The sequence below is a fragment of the Platalea leucorodia genome, assembly GCF_965183815.1.
Source record: "Platalea leucorodia genome assembly, chromosome: 15".
NCBI lineage: Eukaryota > Metazoa > Chordata > Aves > Pelecaniformes > Threskiornithidae > Platalea > Platalea leucorodia.
Genome location: NC_138837.1, coordinates 5,870,628 through 5,888,696, shown reverse-complemented (window position 1 = coordinate 5,888,696; position 18,069 = coordinate 5,870,628). Strand labels below are relative to the sequence as shown.

General features: G+C 42.5%; 1 protein-coding gene across 6 annotated transcripts in view; it reads left to right on the top strand.

Annotated features, from left to right (window-relative positions):
- Window positions 1–17,221, top strand: part of NUP214 (nucleoporin 214) — a 45,598-nt gene extending 28,377 nt beyond the window's left edge. For 2 of the 6 annotated variants that reach the window (XM_082327518.1, XM_082327514.1), the window contains exons 28-36: window positions 469–542; window positions 2,376–4,142; window positions 5,652–5,725; window positions 6,252–6,408; window positions 8,654–8,803; window positions 11,607–11,778; window positions 15,268–15,410; window positions 16,280–16,304; window positions 17,000–17,221. In XM_082327518.1, coding sequence (XP_082183644.1) covers window positions 469–542; window positions 2,376–4,142; window positions 5,652–5,725; window positions 6,252–6,408; window positions 8,654–8,803; window positions 11,607–11,778; window positions 15,268–15,410; window positions 16,280–16,304; window positions 17,000–17,033 — 2,596 coding nt within the window. In that variant the 3' untranslated portion in view covers window positions 17,034–17,221. The remainder of the gene's footprint in view (window positions 1–468; window positions 543–2,375; window positions 4,143–5,651; window positions 5,726–6,251; window positions 6,409–8,653; window positions 8,804–11,606; window positions 11,779–15,267; window positions 15,411–16,279; window positions 16,305–16,999) is intronic. The other 4 variants (XM_082327519.1, XM_082327517.1, XM_082327515.1 and 1 more) reach the window with 4 other exon arrangements.
- The last annotated feature ends 848 nt before the right edge of the window (window positions 17,222–18,069 follow it).

Genomic DNA, 18,069 nt, shown 5'->3' with positions numbered 1-18,069 from the left:
TTGACGGGTGGTAGTATCCATTTATTCCCTTTTATACATGCACTGTCTCTGACCTTTTAAGTCTTTTGAATAAACTCTAGTTGCCGCTGTGGCTTCTGCTCTTGCTAGTCTCCCAAGAGCTATCAGGATTTGATGCGTGGTGTTCTGCTGTTGAGCTGAATGGGGAAGAAATATACAGCAGAAAGGAAAGAATATGGAGGATGCGGGGTGGTGAAAAGAACTCCGAACTCTGACTCTCCCTAACCCTCTAGAAGCTTTGTTAGAAGGGAAACAAATGGAGCCCAGTCTGCGTGCATGCAGCTCTCTGCCTGTTTAGTTGTTAGAGAAACTGTTCTTATGCCTGTGTGCCTGACTTTGTGCAAGACTGTACTGGAAACCTGGGTCTCAAATTTGTGTTAATCATGGGGTTGGAAGTTTCAACACTTGGAGCTAAGTGTCATTCTTTCCCTTTCTCCTCTTTCCTCCTAGGTCTGGATTTAATTTTGGTGTTGTCACATCAGCTGCTTCATCACCGACGCTGCCCAGCCTCGCTTCCTCACAAGGTTAGTTTGGAAGAGTGTGCAAACAACATCTCTTCCCTGCTAAGAGCATGCTTACTCTTCCTAAATTGCGTTGTTCTTGTTTTATGTTGCAGTTCTATTATTAAAATTGCAGTAGATGCAATAACATTATATACGTATGTTGGATTATGCCCTGTAATGCACAGAAATCTAGGCCACCTGCCTTTCAATTAAGAGTAAGCAAAATATTTGCTGCCAAGAACATCTAGGAGGTACTAGTTTATGAAAAGGGTAACATCTGTACTCGTTTCCTCTGTTGTCTTTAATCTGTAGATTTAAAGTTGCCGAGGTGGTCTGACACAGAAAGCTGTCATTAAGTGGAATGAGCATTTAGTAATGGGAGAGGAATGCTTGGGATGGCTTTGTGTTGCTTCTAAAATTGAGTTGACAATATATAGGCTGCCTTTCCATTTCATAGGTAGACCGTATTTACCCGGTTTGGAAAAAGGGGACCGATACATCTGCTTTATAATAGTCTTGAAGTTTTCTGCCTCTATTTCAGTCTTGCAAAAGAGATTGTGTGGTCAAAAACTCACTTCCAATGTTGTTGGTTGCTCTAATAAAAGATAACACCTCTTCTTACAAATCTTGGCTTGCTTATATCCTTAGACTGTCACAGCCACAGCAATGCTACTAATACTCTGTTGATGTTAAGCAGAGAGAACTAACTTGGCTTAAAACTTGAAGATTCAGTTAACGTAAAAGCTTAGGTAAATAACACTGAATACAGGAGGAGTGGGAAGTGCGGGAGACAGACTTGTAAACCACAGCGCCGTGTGAGGGCAGCTACTTTGTGCTGCTCTGTGAAATGGTAGGAGCACCTTTGCCTCTGTTAGCTGGTGGTGGAAGAACAACACAATGAGTTTCAGTGCCTCAGGAAGAAACATGCTACGTTATTCCGTGTCAGTTACTAATATTCTTAAATATACTTAATGTACTTATAGGGTAAAACACAAGGATAATACCAGCTGTGCTAAGAAGCTTTTGCTCTTTGTTATTTGATCTCTATGCAGATTTCCTGTACCTTGTCCAAATCAACCCATAGTCCAAACAAGAATGCAATGTCTTCAGGACAGAATCTGTGTGTGTTTGGTGCTCAGGAATGAAATGACAATATATCAAATAAAACTAGTCCAGTCTCCCTTAAAACTTTAGCAGTTTCACACTGTTGGACAGCAGTATATCTTAGAAGTGGAGCTGCTTTGGCAATTACATTTGAGAGCTTTTCTCTAGTCTTTCAAAGCTGAAAACAGGCTGCGTAGAAACTGGTCGGTGGTCTATAAATTGTTGAATTTGTAAAGAAAGATTTGATTCTGTAGAGGATTTTTCAAGTGCCAGAAAATATTTTTATGACCCAAACTCAGTTCTGAGCCACTGGTTTAAACAGAGAGTTCTGTAGTGAATGTCCGGAATTGGTTAGCTGAACCAAGTAAGAAGGGGTGAAAATGGTGTTAACAGCAAATGGTCTGTAGTAACCGGGTCTTTTATGTTTTTATCAAGCTGTTGAAAAAGAGATAGGAGCCAAAGGCTGAAATTGTCTGTACTCAATGAGAAGGATGGTTAAGTGGAGGCTATGACATGAAAGGAACAGTGTTTGTCACTGCAACTCTGCCCATAAAGGCTTCAGATGTCACTGTTGTCTCCTGAATGCACATGGAAGTGGCAGTCACCTGATGGTCAGAGGCTTTACAGTTTTGAGGCAAGAGCACTGTCTAACAGTCTGTGAAGCACTAAAGCATGCTATTGTTGTAAGAATGATAAATGAGCTTTGCATACCATAACTCAACTTGTAACTTCTGTCTCTCTCACTGACAGCCCCCACTAAAGAGTCCACCCAGACCGATTCATTTTCGCTTGCTGGGGCTTCCAAATTTGGAGTAGTCCCTGAGGGCTCCTTTGCTTTTGGGTCCCTCAAGCCAGCAAGTGCTCCAGGAGCCTTAGTAGGAAATAGCTCCTCAGCAGATGGCACCCAGTCAAACAAACCTGCTGCAACAACATCTTCTGCTCCCTCCACAGCCTCTGGCAAGCTGGATATCCCTCCATCCAAACCAGGAGATCACTTGTTTCAGAGCAATCTAGCTGGGGAAACTCTTGGGAGCTTCTCAGGACTACGGGTTGGTCAAGTAGATGATAATGCCAAGACCACCACTAAAGCACCATCTACCAGTGTTGCAGGAGCACAGTCAACTAAAGTATCTGCAGTACCTTCTGGGTTTACTTTTGGTGCTCCCCTGTCATTAGGAAAAGCTGGAGAAGCTGCTTCAACGTCAGTCACATCGGCTGCCACGGCATCCCCATCCATCAGCACTAGTGCCACAGGCAGTCTCTTTGGCAATGTCCAGATAACCAACACAGGGTCTTCTGGGGTATTTAATCTTGGAGGCTCTAGTGGCAACAAGCCTACCTTTTCATTTGGTATTCAGCAAGCAAACAGTATGAGCACATCCACCTCTACCCCTTCTACCATCTCTGCTACAACGTCCCTCTCATTTGGAAGCTTCTTGAGTTCATCACAAACTGCTGCCCCTGCTGCAACTTCTAATAAGGGTGCAGGGGATGCCAAATTACCGTCTGTGTCAGAAAAGCCATCTGAAAATGAAGCTGTAGCAGCTGGGTCTTCACCTCCAATGACGCAGTCACCACAGCCTCAGATACAGCTTTCAGAGTCCGTTAAGGAACCCGCTTTGCCCCAGGCCACAGCCGGGGACACCGTCTCTTCGGGCTCTGGCACCACATCGTCAGCACCTCCCCCTGATGCCATTGCTACTCCTGCCTCCACAAGTGATTTGAAGGCACCAGTGTCTCCTGCCGTCTCTGTATCTGCCCCGCCAGATCAGAATGTCTCAACGACCACCTCTACAACAAACATTGCCTCTCCTGCAGAAGCCACAAGTGCGTTGGCTGCTACCTCTGACGTTACTACATGTGTTCAGAGTCCAGCTGTTGGTGCCTCTGTGTTTGCCCCCACTTCTGCAGGCTCCTCTGTGTTCTCTCAGCCTCCAAGTTCCAGCTCTTCTGGCTCAGCATTTAGCCAGCCTGCTGGTGATACAACTGCTACTCCTTCCACACCACCTGTTTTTGGACAACTACCAGCAGGTACCACAGCATCCTCTCCGTTTGGGCAACTCACCACCAGTACCTTGTCCACTGCCACCGCTACCACACAGGCTGCCAGCTCAGGTTTTGGTACTTCTGCTTTTGGCACCACCACTACTGGGGGCTTTGGTCAGCCAACCTTTGGACAAGCACCGACCTTTGGGCAACCAGCGAGCAGTTCTTCAGGTGGTTTTACCTTTAGCCAGTCTGGGTTTGGGACAATGCCAGCCTTTGGCCAGCCAGCGGCTTCCACAGCAGCCTCGAGCAGTGGCAATGTTTTTGGAGCACCGGCTAGCACCAACAGCGCCAGCTCCTTTTCCTTTGGACAGCCATCTGCCAGCACTGGAGGTGGGTTGTTTGGACAAAGCAGCCCTCCAGTGTTTGGGCAGAACACCGGCTTTGGGCAAGGGGGATCCGTCTTTGGTAGCGCTGCCGCCGTTACTACTACAACGTCATCTGCTGGGTTCAGCTTCTGCCAAGCTTCAGGTAAGAACAAACTGCAGGGAGATGCCATATCCCAGCAGTGCTGTCTGGCTGAAGTACAGAGAGTAGTATATCACTGGGGAAAGTAGGATTTTTTTTAATGCCTCCCCCCCATGGCACTTGATGGTTTTTGGTTTGGTGTTTTTTTGGTTTTTTGGTTTTTCTTTTTTCAATTAGTAAGAGTAGGAGCTGCAGTGTGTGTAAGGGGGAGGCTAATGTTGGAGACCAAAGAAGCTTTTGCTCTGCTGCACTATTCATCAGTAGGCCTCTGAATGTAGCCTTTTCAATCCGATCTTGCATTCATTTTATACTTACAAGTCTACCTTGACTTAATTTTGAATTATGTATTGTCCTGCCTGTTACACAATAAGTGGGTTGGATTCAGCATAGTGTGAAAGATCTTAAACTAGTCTGTTGTTGTAAATTGTTACACTGAAGTGGCAAGGCAGCTCTGAGACCGTCATCGAGGCAATAAGTACAGATGCAGCACTTCCTTCAGTGGGCTGCATTGAGTACGTGCAACAGTGGGTGTATGTGCCAGGTATAGTACTGTATCATGATCTGGGATGGCAAAAAAAATTTAAGCCCTCAAAGTGATGGGTTAGCAAGGAAATAATCTGTTAAATCCGCTTTTGCATTTGGAAACATCTCAAAATCAACTATAGCGGTATCGTGACCATCAGCTACCTGTCTACACGGTTAAATTGAATACTTACACAGCCCAAACCTTCTTTGTCAGTCTCCTTTTGTTCTCCACATTGCTACAATATATTGTTGTTTTTTTTCCAAAGCTTTGTATAATCTTCAGAGGGCTCCCAAGGAAAAGTGAAAAGTACATAGTAATAATAGGGAACATGTATTTCCAAGGAAGAAAAACTAATTAGGCTCATTTAATTAAAAATGATGGCACTGTAGGCAAACTGCTTGCTCATTTTAACTACAGTAACAGAGAATAGTTAAATTGGGGGAAGTGAACGCTGCTTGAGAAAGGTGTTCCTAATTATAGAAATGCAAGTTTTATTACAAAATGCACATTTAAGTGAACTGGGAAATGGAATGGGGAGTTCTTTTTTTAATCAAAACATTTCATTATCTATAACAGGAATCTTCAGGTAACAAAGCTCACATCCTCCCTCCACAAGGGAAATCAGAATGCTACAGTGCTTGTTCATGACTTGCAGCATTATAGCAATGTTAACAGAAATCCAATTCTCTTATATTGTTAGCAACAATCCCACAAGTGAAAAGGCCTTTTATTTTCTGCTTGTTTTTAAGTTGGCTGAAGAGAGAAGGAAAATGACTTTCAAATAAACTTTCAATGGAATTTATTATTTGTGTGTTGGCACATACTTTAAATTTGTCCAACCTAGATACGTTTGGTAACACCATTTGTATCTCTGTCTTTTGGCATGGGAGACCTGTCCTTCCCCTGTTCTGGACTAGTGTCACCTCCCTGAATTGTCTTATACCCTAGTAATAGTTCTGGTGGTTTATTTTCCTTTCTTTTCTTAGCAGGTTTTGGTTCTAGTAACACAGGTTCTGTGTTTGGGCAAGCGGCTAATACTGGAGGCACTGTCTTCGGCCAGGCAAGTATTTATTGCTTTTGTAGAAGTAAGGGACTGGTATGTATAGTGGACTTGTTCAGGGTTCCCTACCTATTTCTGATACATTAAAAAAAAAAAAAAACACCAACAAAAAACAGGAGATATAATTTGACATGCTTAGTAAAAAGTGTCCCAGTCTGTACCAAAGATATTTGCTGTTGTAGTGGGCACAAAAGCAGCGTTTGCGTGAACGTCTTCCAAGGGGTGTGGAGAGACAAATGTTTTATCATATGCAAGATAAGATAGAGATGCGGTAAGTTACCTGCCTTTATTCTATGCTAAGTGGAAAGTGGACAGTGTAGGGCAAGTTTCAAAGGCATTATTCTGTACCATAGACAAGGTTTAAGACAGGCTTAAATAAGATTTCATTGTTGGAAGGTAATTGCTTGCTGGTTCATCAGCCCCTTCATACATCCAGAGGAACAGGCCAGACAGAAAAATCAGCCTTGGAGGCATGTGCTACTTTGACTTCACTTAAATCCTTTTTTTTGTCCTTTTTGTGTTCTAGCAGCCATCTTCTTCCAGTGGAGGCTTGTTTGGATCTGGAAGTGGTGGGAGAGGTGGAGGCTTCTTCAGTGGTTTGGGAGGAAAGCCGAGTCAGGATGCAGCCAATAAGAATCCCTTCAGTTCCTCCAGTGGAGGATTTGGATCTGCAGCTTCCCAGAGTAAGTGAACAAAACAAGACTACAAAATGTGCTGTGATTTTTCATCTGCTTTTGTGATCCCGTCTGCTTTTCTGCCGTTAGTTGTCTTTGAGTAAATTCTGTGTTAACATGAAAGGTTTCTAGCAGTAACAGAGACCAGAGAGTGTGCATGATGTGTAATCTGGAATTTTTCTTTTAGGTTTATGGAAAACAAGTAGGGAAGCCATTGAAACAAACAAGCAGATGCAAGAAGTATGAAGGATATCTATATTCTGTATGGAATTCTTGGCCAAATGCTTCTTTAAAATTGAATACTCTTCTTGTCACTGAATTTCTTCTTGCAACTTGGTTGGAAGTTAAAAAGCTTTAATTATTTCTCATCTGCCCTAACACTGTAAAAACTGTTAAGAACTGTATGCTCAAGAGAAACCAGGTTAACAAGTATGTGATGGGTAGCAGTTTCCTCAGCTTTGTCCTAAAAATGGCTATCTTTATGCAGCACATGCAAGATATTTTATCAAAATTTGCTATAACGTATGGATAAGCTCTCAGTTGCTTTTTGTGTCTAGGAGCAGATGTGAATTCTTTCAGTCACATCAATGTAGTAAAGAAAAATAAATATGCTCAGTGGTTGGTTTGGGGAAGTAGTCTGTTTTGGTAAGGTAGCAGAATTATAGAGTTCCTTTTATCAATTTTTATCCAGATTTGATAGACAGGGTGGGTCTCTGACAGATAAACTCGTAAAACCATCGTGAAAGCTGGGTAGATGAGAGGAATTGTGTTAAAGCCCTCTTTGGGAGGAGGGACTCAGCACTTGTCCTTTCTTTTGCTCCAGTTGTCAGCTAAAAGGCATCAGTCTGCACGTGTGTTTTAGCTAAATCAATCTGCATGTGAGGTGCCACACCAACTCGCCCACATGTTGCTTCTTGTGCAGCCACCCAACCTAACAAAAGGAGGCATGAAAAGTAGTTAAGAATACATTAAAGCTACCCGCAGGTTCCTTTGAACCAGGGACTTTAAGGGACTATTAGAAATTTTTTCTAGAAGCTGTAAAGGATTAACTGTAAAGGCAGGAATCAATCACTGTCTATTAGTGTAAAGATTTTTTTTTTTTTTTTTTTTAATGCCAGAGTCAAGTTAAAAACACATTAGTCTTGAGTTTTCTGGGCTAACAGGTCTTGGTAATGCTCTAAAATTTGAGCTGAGATGCACACATGCCATTGTCTGCTGTAGCAATTAGTTTGAAATAGTAGCAGGCTCTCTCGTGCCCTTTGTGCGCAGGTATTGCAGATCTGCGCTTGTTACATACATTTGTGTGTCACATGTAATGATAATCATAATGATTTCTTAGCTGTGGCTTTTATTTAATGACTGCCCAGCTTCGTTATTTCATCGCTTGTGACTTGGGTTTGGCAGAAGGGGAAAGCAGAAGGGGTGGAGTCCAGCAGGTAGAAAGCACAAAGAAGGGGAAGCAGTGGCTAAGACGTAAAAGTAGGGGAACAAAGGAAAGCTGTAGAATGAGCTGCAAGTGGCTAGAAGTAGCACTTCCAAGTCTTGGGAGAGCAATCCATTTCTTTTATTACATCTTTAATGATCCATTGGGATTAATGGTTGAGGTCAGTTCACTAACCTTGCTAATTTAGTCCTCCTTTATTGCAGTGCCGGGTTTTGCGATGAAATAAAATGGATAGTTCACCAGAGAAAAGCTTTGGTTATCCTGCGTCCTGCTACTAGATGCTAAAACTCTGTGTAGCCTTGTGAAAGATGAAAACTTGAGTTATTTCTCAGTAAGGCTGGAAAAGTTTGGCTCCTACTTTAAGGCCCTGTCAGATAGTCATGTTCAGAAACACTGGCCATTGCCAAAACAGCTGAGAATCTTTAATTTGTGGTGGACTGGTATTTGTGTTGTCAAGAGAGACTGATTCTAGCTACTGTGATTTGTCACTTGAGGGATTGTCTTTTAGTGGCTGCGGCACAGGATGCAACTAAACAAATCATCCATCGCTGTGATTTGCTAGATTGCAGCAATAAAGGGTTGTTAGTGGTCCATCAAATCCAGAATGGATCTTGGTGGAACTACAAAGCCCTGTGGGAATAGGAGAAAACTCGGCTTCTCTCTGCAGAGTGCTGTTTTCAACGTGGTGTTCATTTTGTGCTTGGGGGTTGGGGAAATAAAAGGTGTTTCCCTTTTTCCTGATCCAGTTAATGAAGTGTAATGTAGAATATTGTCTGTTATGAGCTTCACAAGTATTCTTCATGTCCCCAGATTCTTCTAGCTTATTTGGAAACAGCGGAGCGAAGACTTTTGGATTTGGCAGCTCATCTTTTGGAGAGCAGAAGCCTACAGGCACTTTCAGCTCTGGTGGTGGAAGTGTGGCGTCTCAAGGCTTTGGGTTCTCCAGTCCAAACAAAGCAGGTACTTTGTTAGTCCACCCACTGTGAACACCCACGCTCATCTGTGAGATATTTAGTAGAGTATTCTATCACTTAGATGTCTACAGCCTGGCCTCAGTACGTGTACAGGAATTGTCTCTGAACAATAAATAAAAAATAACTGATGGCTTAGTGAATGGAACTTTAGCTGGTGGATTCAAGGCAGAGATTTACAATCTCTTGTGCAGAAAAGCATCCAGTAAACTACATTTTCCCGTGTTCATTCCAGAAGTTCCTATTGCAGCTTAAGAGCAGAGAGCTGTGTGAATTAGTTCTGGTGTTATGTACCATACAATGAAGAGTACAGAATATGGAACGGAATAAATTTTTCCTATTTTTGATGCTTCCTTGGAATATTATCTTCCAAACTTCACTCTGGGTTTTGCAACCCTTTTTGTCCCCATTTCTTCATGTGAGTGAATGCACAGATGTCTACGATGGGAAAGCTTCCTCATAAAATTGCTATCAGATGTGCTTCAGGTCCTTCTCTTTTGAAATCAGCCTGACCTGTCATCATACTTTCTTCTGTGGTTGAGCTGTTATTCCCTCTGTTGATTGAGTTAATTGAATCAAATATTGGAAATTTCACAAAACCTCTTTTCTTTTTACTGTCGTCTGCCCAAGGAAAGAGCCACAGAAGTAGTGGTGACTGCGATATGTTCATTAGAACTGAATGGCAAAATGTTAATTTTGTTAATTACCAGGCAAAAATGGAGGCCCAAAGGGTCAGGCAGAGCAAAGCTTTTTTCCTCTGTCCTCATACCGTTCTTAGGGTGAACATTGATGAAGATAGGTGTTCTGCTCCAAGTGTGTCTATTGAAGCTTCATCACTGGGGGAAGTAGGGGAGGCTTGGTCATCCTTGAAGTTGTCTTGAGACAATGGTGCTGAAGAACTCCCTTTGGAGAAGCAGTGCTTTGAGAGGAAGCATTCTCTGCTTTGACAGTAGCTGTGCTCTCGTGTTAGTGAAGTGACTGGGAGCATAATGATGATGCTATCAGATCCAACAGCCATTTGTAAGGGGTGTCTCCAAGTATTGCATTCCACTTGGTAGCAGACTGAGTTTCTTGTCTCAGGCATACTTCCCTTCTGTTATTTTGCTAGAGGAGGAGAAAAGCATTGCTGAAGGAAGTTCTTCTTTCATTCACCTGATGACTCTTCCCTTGCTTTTGCTTATTTTGGTTTCAAAATTCTTCTTGAGATAGGATTTTCAAGAGGTTTCTGCAGAAGGCACATCCACTCACACAGAGCCCCTCAGATCATTCCCTTCTCTGTTGATGTTTGCTAAATATTGAAATGAATGGTGTGTCTTCCTCTCCCAGCTGCAGTGGAAGGGTTTACTTGATTTGAATCCCCCTTTGTCCTGGTTTCACTACTTAAATGTTTCCCTTCCTGTTCTTCACTATTTGTTAATATGCGTTGCAAAAGAGAGCGTATGCCAAGCAAAGCTTCAGCCCCTGTGATAAATACTCTAACTTCCTAGAGAGAGGTAACAAGATATCTGATCTGTGTTTAAATAATTCAGGCCTAGCATTTATTTTTTCCAGACCTTTTGTGTTTACAGCCAAACAGTATCCATTACCTTGACATGGACTGGAATTTCACCCAGGGTATTAAAATGTGTGGTGGTATCCCATCCTCATCCCTAGTCAAAAGAGCAGGTGTCCTTCACGTTCCACAGTGTCAATTAGAAACAGGCCAATAATATCAGCAGATGAACATAGAATAAAATAATCTGGGTAGAAGTCCACTCAAAGCCGCAGAAGGCAGCTAAACCCCAAACAGAAATTGCCAAGAGCAGAGTTCAGTTCTTGATTCCCTGCAGGAATCGTGCAGTTCCACTGACCTGGCATTTAATCATTGCATCTTAGTTTCCACCACTTAAACCAGGATTAGATAATACCCTGCCTCCTGAATCTTTCTGCATCACTGGAGCACCTAAAAACCAAGCTTGCTATATACTCTCTGATCCTCAGAGATGGAGGAGACTGGGGAGTTCTGCCAGTTTAAGCACTTGCATGCATGAAGTTCTGTCCGCAGGACACTTGTATGTCCTTCCAGAGCTTTAGGTCAGAAGCCAGCGTAAAACACTGCAACCAAACCACAGCAGCAAACGTTGACGAAGCTGACCTTTACAGGAGACTTTTCATTCTGCATTGTTGTATGCAGTTCCTTTGGATAGTAACTTGTTTAAATGGTGATGAGCAGAGCTTTACTTTAAAACTGACTACATAAGCTAAGCTTTTTTTTTTCTGGTGCGGAGTGCTAGCTTTATGGTGAAGGACGGATATGTCTTTTTTTTTTTTTTTAATAATAATAAAAGCATCAGTCTAGCACCCCTTGTTTGTATTTTTACTATAACTTGGTTATTGTGCACGCTTGCTATCTCACAATTAAGATACTGGTCTTTTTTATATAAAGCAAGTAGAGATTCCTTCACAGGGTGCAAGCACGTACGATATATTACCACCTTCTAGCACGGCTCTGGGAACTGAGTTGATCTTGTGCTCAAGAGACCCAGAATGTGGTTTTCTTCTGGATAGTCTCTTAATTCGGTTGCAGTTTTTTGTATGCATTCAGGCACTTTTCTTATCCATGTCTTTTGTAACAAAATACCCTGCAGTTTGGAAGCTTTGTGGTAATTAGTTTTATAGGTAATGCTGTGTCCATATAAGATGAACAGCCCCATTATGGAGATTGTCTGCTTGGAAATCTAGTTTTGGTTTTCTCGTTCTGCATTATTGTTTATGTGATGTTCTTGTCCCTTTTTTGCCTCTGTTTTGCTCAGGTGGCTTCGGTGCTGCTCCAGTGTTTGGCAGCCCTCCCACTTTTGGGGGATCCCCTGGGTTCGGAGGGGTGCCAGCATTCGGTTCAGCCCCAACCTTTTCAAGCCCTCTGGGCTCAACGGGAGGCAAAGTGTTCGGCGAGGGTACAGCAGCAGCCAGCGCTGGAGGCTTTGGGTAAGCCAACCCGGGTCCAGGGTTTGGGAAAGCAATATTCTTGCATGACAGAAACTATTATGCTTAGTTACCTCTACGTTAATGTGAAGAGTGTATTCTGTGATTGATTGCTAAGCTCTAAGTGTCCTTGGTTTGGTTGTTTGGTTTTGTTCCTCATTTCTTTTTTAAAGGCATAAAACAAAGACTTTAACCCCAGAGGAAATGATGTGTATGATCTATAATTTTAATGCTGAAACTACTATGTTGAATCTTTAGAGATGGGGGGTAGGGGGGAATGTGAGTCATCTTGCAAGTGTCTAAGGGAATGCAGGAGTGTTTTCTGCATGTACACTTAATGAGCTCAAATCTAGGCCTACAAACTATGCCTAGCAAAGAAAATAATAAATATCGTTATCTGTGACTCTGTGTAGCCACCTTATCCACTTGGGAGATTTGGGCTAGAGATACTAATGAGAATTCAGGCTGGTCTCTCACCTTTGAGGGGTGGGATGAAACATTTTTAACAGCCTGCACTTCCAGAGCGATTTGCATTTATCCCACACTGATTGTTTTTTACCTGCTTCTTTACCCCTTAAGCCTGTGCTTGGCACCGGAGTAGACAGCACTTTATTCCTTGTTTTGTTCAGCAAATACAGAATTTCAAACCTTGCGCTACCAGCAAGCAACTCTCCTTCACACGCTACAATTATATTCAGACCGAATAGACCCAATTAAAAAAGAAAAATTTCCAGTGAAAAGAGGAAACCGGATATCTTCCCAATCTTAGTGTTTACATGTTTCGCAAGTGTTTGTCTTTAGTTTCAGGAGGAACTGCCCTTACGTAAGGCACATTAGAACATCCAGAAGTGTAACTTGTTAATTCCTCCTGAGGTTAGGCAGATACCCATCTGCCAGGGCACCCCTGAGCTGTGGGAGGCTTCAGCTAGGTTCTTCTGCTACGTCCTGAATTCTGGTGCAGCCAGTTGGAGAGCCCCTTTGGAAAGGGTAAAAACAGAGGCAGCTTAATTAAATCCCCACAAAGAAGGGGATGACTTAGCTTCAGCTCAACTGATATTTTGTTAAGTTCCAGCTTTCAGCTGTTGTGCTGCAGGATTTTGTACTGCCACTGGATGTGCTCAGTGACAGTGTTGGAAGCTAAAAGGTAAAATGGGGTTCAGAGCGAACAGCGTGGTGATGCAAACAGACGGCTTGCATAAGGAGTCTGCAGACTCAAGAAAGAATTCAGTGGCTTAACTTGTGGGAAGTTTTGAGAATTTCTTCTCTGTTGGGAAGGTGCAGGCTCACTCTGATATTTTCAGAGTTGCCTGAGGAATTTGATTTTGATTTTAAAAACGTCAAAAGAGTGTGCAAAATTCCCAGGCAGCTTTACAAAAATCCAAATCTCACCACAAAATTTTGAGCAATAGTTTAATTCTGCAGTATAATGTAGCGTCTGTGCAGGACTTCCTTTCTGCCTTTCTCTTGAAGTGAAACTTTAAAAATCCTAAATCCAGAGAAGTTACTTCTCAGTACGTTGTGTGGTATTAGCTCCAAGTTCCTGAGACCACACTGCTAACTTAAATACATGTGGTTCATTGCTGCTTCAATTCTGAAAAATCTGCATCACTTGATCAATGACTTGTGTATCAAAAAATAGAAACCACTACACTTCTTCAAAGTCTGCAATTCCAACTGTTTGTGAGCAAATAATGTTTTGCTTTCATAAACTAGCCTCAAGTGCCTCTCAATTCTGTTTTGTGTAGGAGCTTTACAAAAGACCTGAAAATCTGGGCAACATAGGTTTGATTAAATTGTTACCAGGCAATGACTATCTCGTGTCTTTTATATGTTTAAAAAAAAAAAAAAAAAATCTATCCCTAGCTTAAGGTGTTCTCTTCTGCTACTATGCTTAGCATTTTTCACCAGGCATGTTCTTCTAGTTGCGACTGAAAGAAGCAGTTTGAACCACAAGTTCCCCTGTCGCTATTTTCACCTCCACTTCCTTTCACTGGGTAGACACGATTTGTGTGTTTAGTGGCATAGTCCTGAGGAGATGGAGCACTGTAAAAACCTCTTGTTCCAAAATGCATCACGCCATCTTGCTTCTTTTCAAAAAGAACAACAAAACCTGTTCTGCCCTTCCTGAGAAAACCACATTTGTGGTTCTGACCTGAAGTTGTCTGCAAGGTGGATGGGTCAAGAGCCAAACCAGAGGCACAGGGGATGGTTAGCAGGGCCAAAGATGCAAAGTCACTGAACTGCCCATTGTATCTCGTGCGGTATATGGAAGCAGTGGGTACAGTTGACAGTGTCTGGGATAGGAGAGGTGATGTCCTTTACCAGGTGAATTGCTTGTCACGCTGCTACAAGCATTGTCTTTTATCTGGAGAGATAGGTTTTGATGTGGTGGTTTGGTGTTTTTTTTTTTTTTTTAAAGTCTACTAGATCTGGATGGATGGAAGGGTGGGTTAACATGCTGTCAGTTCATATTTTAAGTCAGAAATAACGGGAGCTAGCGTGAGGCACAGCCTTGCAAAGCTGGGAGGCTATTTGACTGGCCAGCTGTCTGCTCAGGGGAGGGCTGGTGCTGGGTTAGCACTAGTAGCATTGTGCACTTGCAGAGTTTTAGTGGAGCTTGTCCTTTGAAAATTTTGTGTCTGCATTTTGCCCAGTTTAAGTTAGGGAAACACTTGGAGCTCCTTTTTTGAGCGTACCTATTACGTTTAGAATTGGGAGAAGTGTATGGGGGGGAGCAGAGAACCATAATGCATATCATGGTCTCATTAGTGTGTCATGCTGATAGCTCTACAATGCCTGGTTGGACGGAGCAGGTAGAGAAAGGAGACCAATTTCCAGATATAAAAGTGTCTCTTATATCAGTCCCCAAAAGCAATTAGGGAAGTAATCCAAAGGTAGTGGGGAGAAGTGCCAGGTAGGTGCAGAACTTCAGGAAAGCACTGGGACTGTGTGTGGTTCAAAATGGGCTGGGGAGAGAAGGGGATTGAGAAATCTGCAGGCTGTTGACGTGGGCAATGGGTACGGTACCATCGGAAAGCTGGGAGTCTGGGTTCTGTATCTGGGCTCTGCTTTGCGCTCTGGCCATGAGCCGCTCAGACCAATTCTGTGTTTGCTGCCCTGTTTGTGAAACGAAACGATGCTGTACTTTTGAGCTTAAAGGGTGAAAACTACACACAGGTGAGTTAATATATTCCATTTGATGGCTGGAGCTGGTATTCCCAAGCACTTGAAAACGTACCCTGTGTAAGCAAGAATATATTTGCCTTTCTGCCTGCTGTACGTTATGAATGGGAGCTGAACAGATGTTCATATATAGTCTTTCCCAAACCAGAAAATCCGTTTCCAGAATGAACAATTATAATTATTCATATCGGGCAGTCTCGTTCTTTTGATTTATCCTCGCTTAAGGATTGCGCTGTTATCATTGCGGGTATGGGGACAAACTTCCAGTGTGAGATGCTTGCAAACACAAATTTTCTCTTTAAACTGCAGGTTTGGTGGTACCAGTAACAATACAGCGTCGTTTGGCACGCTAGCAAATCAAAATACACCAACATTTGGATCGCTGTCGCAACAGGGTACCAGTTTCGGCACGCAAAGCAGTGGATTCTCAGCTTTTGGGACAGGTGGAGGAGGTAAGAGAAGCTAAAATACAATGAACCGTACAGGCCCCGTGTCTCCAGTTTTCTGTGGAACTCAGGTGTGACTCCTCAGCTCCCTGTCAAAAATCTGCCTGGTCCTGGTCCTCCTATAGGGAAGGCACCACGGCCTGGAGAACTGAGCTGCAGGGTGGGGTGTAGCGTCTTCTCAGACCTTATCTCATAATTCCATCACTGATTTGCTGTGTGGCATGTCAATAAATCACTCTTCTTCTACACACCTCATCAGATTATTGCTTTTCACCCCTTTTTGTGGAGTTGTTCTTTCTTCTCAAAGGAAAATATTGAGAAATAATGAATATCTTTTCAGTACCATATGCATGGGTATCTGTATGTAAGTACTTAGTGTCAAAAGAATATGCACTGCAAAACTGAGCTAGAACACCAATAGCCAAATTTTTCTCTGATGTAATTCAGTGAAGCTGCAGTGACTTACGCAGGGCTGAGAACAGAGCCTTTGAGAGAGGATACGTTCATTGGTGGTCTGCCTGTCACCACTGGCTTGCATTAAGCGCAAACTCCATCTTCAGAAAGCAGCCCTCTTATTTTCATGGAGAGGTGAATATACCAGGCACATTGTATGCAGTTGCTACTAATGAATGGAGCTAGCTGATTAGCAGTGAAAGCAAAGCCCTCTTAGGAACGGAGGCAAGTCACTTTTCTTCTAGATGCAGATTTGACTTTTATTGTCCGCCCATCACTCTTTCCCTGGCCTAAGGCAGGAAAGAAATGTTTTTCAATCTGTGTGTGGGAGGGGACGTTTACTACAAATCTTATGCATTCATTTTATCTTTTAACGATTTAATCTTTTAACGATTGTTTTTCTAATCTCGCCTTTCTTTCAGGGTTTGGTTTTGGATCATCTAACACGTAAGTACCATTTTGTGTCTAACTCTTCATGAAAAACACAAATAGAACCAGAATAGACGAGTTGAACGGTTTGCAAGAGCAAGCTTTGAAAGTAACAAGTAACATACTAGTTCTGGTTTCCTTTTTAGTGGCACTGCATAGAGCTCAAAGTCCAGGCTCTGAATGTGTGCTTTCCAGTGAGGTTAATGTTTCATATAAGAGAGAATTGTCAGTTAGATTGTGCTTTTTCTCCCTGTCTCAGGCACATGATGTGTGTGCTCCAGCTGTGTATGTGAATCTAATATCTACTCCATTTGCCGGGTTGAAACAAGGAATGAAATAAATTGGTACCTTTCTGGGCGAATTGAGATGCTTATTTACAGTTAAAGAATGGGACTAAGATCTGAGGCTACCTCTGTCGTCTACTCTGCCACGGGCTTGCTAGATTACTTCTAGCAAGTTTCTTTTACTTTGTTTCCCTGTCAAGTAGAGAAAGCATGTGTATCTCCAGACGGTAGGCTCTAGAATAAGCATAATTACATCTAGTTAGTATGTGTTGATGCTGTCTTGGGTAAAAGATGCTGGAAATACCAATGCGTTCTCCTAAGAAGTTTCTGATACTAGGGAGACTGGAAGTTGTTTGAGATCTGCTGAATTAATACTGCCTGAGGGAGACTAGCACTCATTGCTGGTTTGGGTTTTTTCTTGCTCCACAGATCTTCCTCTGGATTTAGTGGATGGAGAAGCTAAGAACATCCTGAACTGTCCTGTAGAACTGTGCCGCAGCTCCTGCGCTCATGAGTCACCTACATGATCGATATCCAAACAGCTTTTCTTTTAAATACGAGTTCTCAGACTTTTTTTTAAGAAAAAGATTTTGCTTATTTTTATGCAACTATTGTTCTCGCTCTATATTAAAACTATTTTATCTGCCTTGATGTTATTTGTGTTGGAAGGGTTTATCTCTCTGGATCTAGAAGAAATAGATGTATGCTGTGGTTACCAGCCCCGTACTGGACTTAGCTTTCTGCTGTTCATCCCTTGCCTAGACAAGGGAGTAGCTGAAGTTGGTTCCTGATATAAACCAGCACATTTTTCATTGAAGAGAATGACTGATTATCCTAGGCTCTTAAGAAGGGGCTGGAGTTTGCCCTGCTAATTTTAAGTATAGGATGGGGCACATGCTTATCTCGCTGAAGTGCTAAAACTGAGTCATGTGTGAGCCAGAGGCTTAGTGGAGAAATAGGAAATTATCTGAGAAGAAACTGGCAGTGTGCAGAACACGTTCCCATGGCAGTAACATTCAGCAAAGAGGTGGGAAGTAAAAGCTCTCCTATTTTTACCTTTCTGTAAATTTTACAGAACTCAGAAAATGCAGCTCAGGTGACAGGGAAAACTTCTGGCCCTTGAATTAGAAGTGCCCTCCATGCAGAGGCATTAGTGATTTTGCAGCTTGCGGCTTTGGCTGTTGGATTCTACTGTCAGCTGCATTTTTTTCTAACATGTATGAGATTGTACATTTTCCCTGTAGCTCTTAGCTTTAGTCTATAACGTTTGTGAAATTCTCATATGTTTCTACTTGAACATACTGAGCAAATGTTTTAAAGAATGCCCTGAAGGCATTCTGGACAAACACTTTTTCTATTTGATGCATCTGACCTCCGTGAAACCTCTGAATGATGTAATGGGTTTTTGTTGCTCTTGAAAAATGCATTTGAAATAACAGCTTGTGTATTAGTTGAATACATGCAGATTGGATGGTTTTATCTTGTTGGTCCTATTAGGA